General features: G+C 36.9%; 1 protein-coding gene across 1 annotated transcript; it reads right to left on the reverse strand.

The window, feature by feature from the left end:
* Positions 1-3,773: 3,773 nt before the first annotated feature.
* On the reverse strand, positions 3,774-4,706 carry LOC102484283 (olfactory receptor 8S1). Its single transcript, XM_006163463.1, has one exon. The coding sequence runs from the start codon at positions 4,704-4,706 to the stop codon at positions 3,774-3,776; it is 933 nt and encodes a 310-aa protein (XP_006163525.1).
* Between the last annotated feature and the right edge of the window lie 740 nt (positions 4,707-5,446).

Raw genomic sequence — 5,446 nt, forward strand, 5'->3', positions numbered from 1 at the left:
TCTTTCCCCCCCCCCCCCCCGCCTTTTTTTTTTTTTTTTTTTTTTTTTTTGGTCTTAGTCATTCTGACTGGGGTTAGGTGGTTTTGATCCGCATCTCTTTTATAATGAGGGATGTTGAGCATTTTTTCATATGCCTTTTGGGTATTTGTATGCCTTCTTTAGAGAGTGTTTTTTTTCAATTCAGTCTCCCATCTTTTAATAGGGTTGATCATCTTTTTATGGGACAGCCGTTTGAGTTTCTAGTGTATTCTGGTTATCAGTCCCTTATCTGATGCATAGTTTACAAAAATATTTTCTCATTCTGAGGGCTGTTGTTTCACACTGATTAATGTGTCCTTGGCAGAGCAGAAATTTCTTAATCTGATGTAATCCCATTTGTCTATTTTTGGGATTACTGACTATGATTTGGGGGGTCTTATTTAAGAAGTCTTTACCTACCCAATGTCTCTCAGGATTTCCTCAGTGTTTTCCAGCAGCATTTTTATAGTTCAAGGTCTTAGGTTCAGATCTTTGATTCACTTTGAGTTGATTTTTGTCAATGTTGAGAGGTAGGGGTTCAGATTTAAAAATTCTATTGAGCTTGACTGTAACAGTATCTGAATAAAATAGTGAATTAAGTTAATTCTTCAAAGAATCTGAAATTTTCCAAGCTTTTGGAATTTAGTCCGGAGTTAACCATTATTTCAGTTCTATTACACTCCAGTGTAAACCTTGTTAGAAGGTGCTCTGGGGTTCTAAATTGTTAATCTGAGAAAATTGTCAGAACTGTTGATCAGGGACCTGAGCCTAAAAACCTCCATGTTTGACCACGGGGCATACTACTACTCAAGTGAGGCAAATCACAGTAATTTTAGACACATCTCAATTGAGTGCTAAAACCAGAGCCTCTGGTGGTAACTTTCTGTGAGTGAGAAAAAGCAAGTCACAATCGCACAGTTAATGCAATTTTACTTATTTAAATTTCAGAAATAGGAAAAACTAAATTATATACAAAAAACTGTAGGAAAGAATTTTTTTCTTTTTTTATTTAAATTTATTTATTTACATTCATTTACTACATCATTATAGCATACAAAATCCATCCAGAATACACTGTATATTGGCTCAGTCAAGCACATCAACATACGTGTTATTGTCAACAAATAATTTTCCTTTTCTTGTTTCTTGTATATTTTGCTTTTTTCCCCATCCTTGGTTCCCTATCTTTCACCCTCTGCCATTTCCCACCCTCCTCTCACAGTGTATCTGGTATCCATGGTTGCTTTCTATGCTTCCCCCCACCCACATTTTATTGATTCACTGAAGATCTTAATTAATATAAATATTTTCAATAGCAAGCACAGCTGATATATACGTATCCATGAACACAAGTCTGATTTTAGGCATAAACCTCAGTGAGTAGAATGAACATACTGTAGAAGTAGCATCTAGCTGGGGCTATATAGCTTACTGCAGTCATCAAATAGGTATTTTAATGCATTTTTTTTTAATTTCAAGAAAAAGTTTTGCATTTTTTTTCCAAAACATTTTTTTAATTAATTAATTTACATTCATTCCCTAAGCATTGTCACAGCATACAAAATTTGATTTTCCATCCAGAATGTACTGGATGGTGGCTTAATCATGCATGTTACTTTTTTCATCCATCACAAGATTCATAACATTCATAACAAAAGACAGATTAACAAGACAAAGCATATGAATGTATTTAATGTATTATGTGACAATGCGAACCTTCAGAAATGAAGAATCAAAAACCCAGGGGAAATTATTATTATGGACAGTATGATTGAAGGACAAAATGTATGATCTAATGGCAGTAAACTAAGGGGAATTTAGCAATATCTACTTGTTCCGATTGTTCTTGATCTCTGGGTATAAAGCAGGACCCCTTCAAATGAATGACTTATGACATACTTGCAGAGTAGGTAGGTTAGAGAGCTCTTTTTTTTAAAAAAATAATTATTTATTTAATTTTGTTTATCATTATCATTACTTTTAAATTTGCTATAGAGCATGTGGGCTCACTGGAGAGAGACAGAAAAAAAGAGACAAAGTGAGAAATCAGGCCATCAGGTACTCAGTTTATGCTAGGGCTATCATCAGTTATTTGTACCTCTTATGAAGATCAATGTATAACCAGAGTCTTCTGAAATTTCTGGAGACCCAAGAACATATAAACTCTTGATAAAAATGACAAAAAAGAACTTCTCTTAGGTCCAGAAAAGATCTCTTCATTGAACAAGCATATAGTAAGTAATGTGGCAATAATGTGTAAGTCAGAGAGCGAAGGTGTTGCCTCTCCAATGGAGAGAACACTGCATTAGAATTGTAGGGATGTCTTTATGCAGTTACAATCTCATGTCTTTTACTTATACTAAAGAGAATTAGACTGAGTCTGTTGGTTTCTTCCTCTCAATCACTGTCATCTTGGGACACTTGTATGCTGATCGTAACCAACTGTAAGTCACACAGTCCAGTTCTTTGCATTCCCTTTCACCATCAGAAGCTTGACTTTGGGGACTTAGCTGGTGCTTTACCTTACATCAAAGAAAGCAATACAGGCCTCAAATATCTCATTATGTATACAGGACAGTAAGGTGTTTAGAATTTTCTGGAGTACAACAGTCAGATAAGGATAAAGAGTCTTTAAAACTGATAATTAGAACAAAGCAAATTTGTAAAAGAAGCTTGAAAAAAGTACAAGTTAATATTCAATGATTCAATAATTTGCACTTAGTTTTTGTCCATTTTCACTCAACTACAGTGAGTTAGATAGCTTTAACTAATCAGAAGTGCTGCAAAAATAGATTCATGTTCTAAAGGCAAAAGTGAATTATTGCAAGAGCAATGGAGTGGCATAAGAACCAGCAAAGCAACTGCCACTGAATAGTGACCAACAGGTGAAAGATGAGAGACAAAGACAGTTTCCAAATTCATTTGTGATTAAATTGAAGCAAGATTGTTTGTCCGGAGTACATAGCCTGTACTCTAGAAGGAAAAGACAGACAAATAAAATAATCTAATTGGATAAAATATAAATCCTGTGTGGCATGGAATGAATGAAGACTATGTGGGAAATGAAGTATCTATAGATAATCAAGTTCTCTTGCAGTCTTTCACATTGGACACCTGGTCACTACTGAACACATACAGTGATGTTCTTGAGAATTTTGTTATTTAATTGCCAAACAGTGAGTGCACTTTCCAGGGAGAGAGAGAGATATGGACAGAGAGAAGGAGAAAAGTGGGGGGGGAGGGAGAAATAACCCCAATAGAATGTGGTCATGCCACAATCTTCTCCATTTCTTCATCCTGTCGGAATTTGAAGCATGCACACACGTGCACTCAGTGTGTTTTTCAAGCTGCTGGAGCTAAGATTGGAACCATGATCAGCCATGGGGGTTCTGGCTTCCTTAACTACTAGACCACAGGGCCAGCTTGTTCTTGGAAATTTTTATCTAAGTCTAAGTCCTGCCTTGCTATGTTAATTCTTTCTTTAATTCTTTAATGCCTAAGGCTAATGTAATAGAATGAGAAAAAATGAATTGATGTGCTCATAACAAAACTTTTTAGATTAAAGTGATAAGGTAACAATTTGCTTTTTCTTTCAGAGGTATTAAATCAAACTTCATTCTAATAGCATTATGCCTTCTCCTCATGTACATCTGAGTTTCAGTTTCAGGCATTATGGGTAGTCAGAAGTCCTCATTACTACTATAAACTTATCCAATGTCTCTAATGCCGCTTTATCTCTGTTTTCTGTTTTTAATTCAGCCTCTGATATGTTGCAAATATTTTTCTGTAGTTCTTTTCAAAGCTGCCTTCACTTCCTTGTTTTTTAGGCTATATATGAGGGGATTCAGCATGGGAGTGATTACAGTATACTGTACAGAGAAGATCAGCTCCATGAGGGAGCCTGAGTTTGGCATGAGATGACGGAGCAAACCTGAGCCATAGTAGAGTGTCACTGCAGTGAGGTGGGCAGAGCAGGTAGAAAAGGCTTTGCTTCTGCCTGAGGTAGAGTTGATGTTCAGGATGGTAGAGATAATGCGGGTGTAGGATAAGAAGACCAAAAGGAAAGTTCCCAGGCCATGCAGGATAGTGGAGCAGAGCAAGGCAATGAGGTTCTTGGAGATATCAGAGCAGGACAGAGGGAGAAGAGATGGCATCTCACAGCTATAGTGGTGGATGACTTTGGCCTCACAGAAGACCATGTTCATAGCTAGGAGGATGTTGATGAGTGCATCCAGAAAACTCAGTCCCCATGAGCCCCATACAAAGTGCATATACAGCTGTTTACTCATGATCTGTCCATATAGCAATGGGTGACAGATGGCAGCATAGCGGTCATAGGCCATCACAGAGAGAAGAAGGGCTTCAGTCCCTGCAGTGACAAACACAAAGAAGACCTGAGCCAGGCAACCCTCTACTGAAATGGTTTTCTTCTGGGACAGGAGGTTCTCCAGCATCTTGGGCACAGTAACTGAAGAGAAGCAGAGATCAACAAAAGAGAGGTGGCTCAGGAAGAAGTACATGGGGGTGTGGAGGCGGGAATCAGCCCTGATCACCAGCAGCATCATCAGGTTCCCCATTATAGTCAGGAGGTAAATCCCCAGGAATAACACAAAGAGCAGAGCCTGGACATGAGCGTTGGCAGACAGCCCGAGGAGAAAGAACTCAGTGAGGGTACTGTGGTTCCCCATGGCCGTTTAAAAAGGCTGTTTCCTAGAAATCACATAAAAACTCATGGCAGCCAAAGTGCTACTATTCCACAAGAAATTTTCTCAATGTATTTAATGTCTTACCACATCACTATTATTCAGTAAGCATTTTTGGATCCTACAAAGGCCTACGTTTTGTGTTAGTCACATGAAAGATTAAAAAGCAACTGAAAATGGTACCCTCTTTGAATGGTTCATTAAAGAATATGGATGTAAAAACAAGAAATTATAGCAGTGTCATTAATGCAAACAGAGCTCAAATTTTTATTTATAAAGTATTCAGTGATGATATTACACTGAGGGAATTTTTAAAGACAATATATGATTTCCTTAGGAAAGTAAGTATCAAAGAAGCAATCAGCTGGCATGAAAAATGTGTTCAAACGATCAGGACTGAAAAAGATGAACTCACGTTTAGTAGAACATGGGTAATTATGAGAAGCTAATGCCTCGAGTGTGATCATGTATTATAGATCAATGGCTGAACATATTCCCTCTTGCGTCAGATAAGGCTCATATTCTAGTTCTTTCACTAAGTAGCTTTATGATTCATACAACATGCATGAAGCTATGTGTCTATTTCCTAGTATATAAGATGCAGATTATAGTAGCCCAAAGAATTTTTAGAATTATATATGAGATTTTTTATAAATCTTCTAAAAAAATCTACTTCTAACAATGAATTAAAAGTCACTGTTATTATAATTATTATTTATGATTGT

Source organism: Tupaia chinensis, unplaced genomic scaffold (genome assembly GCF_000334495.1).
Source record: "Tupaia chinensis unplaced genomic scaffold, TupChi_1.0 Scaffold142262_1, whole genome shotgun sequence".
Classification (NCBI taxonomy): domain Eukaryota; kingdom Metazoa; phylum Chordata; class Mammalia; order Scandentia; family Tupaiidae; genus Tupaia; species Tupaia belangeri.

Excerpts from the sequence above, each read along its gene's own strand:
- LOC102484283 (XM_006163463.1), bottom strand. The coding sequence starts at position 4,706 with ATGGGGAACCACAGTACCCTCACTGAGTTCTTTCTCCTCGGGCTGTCT.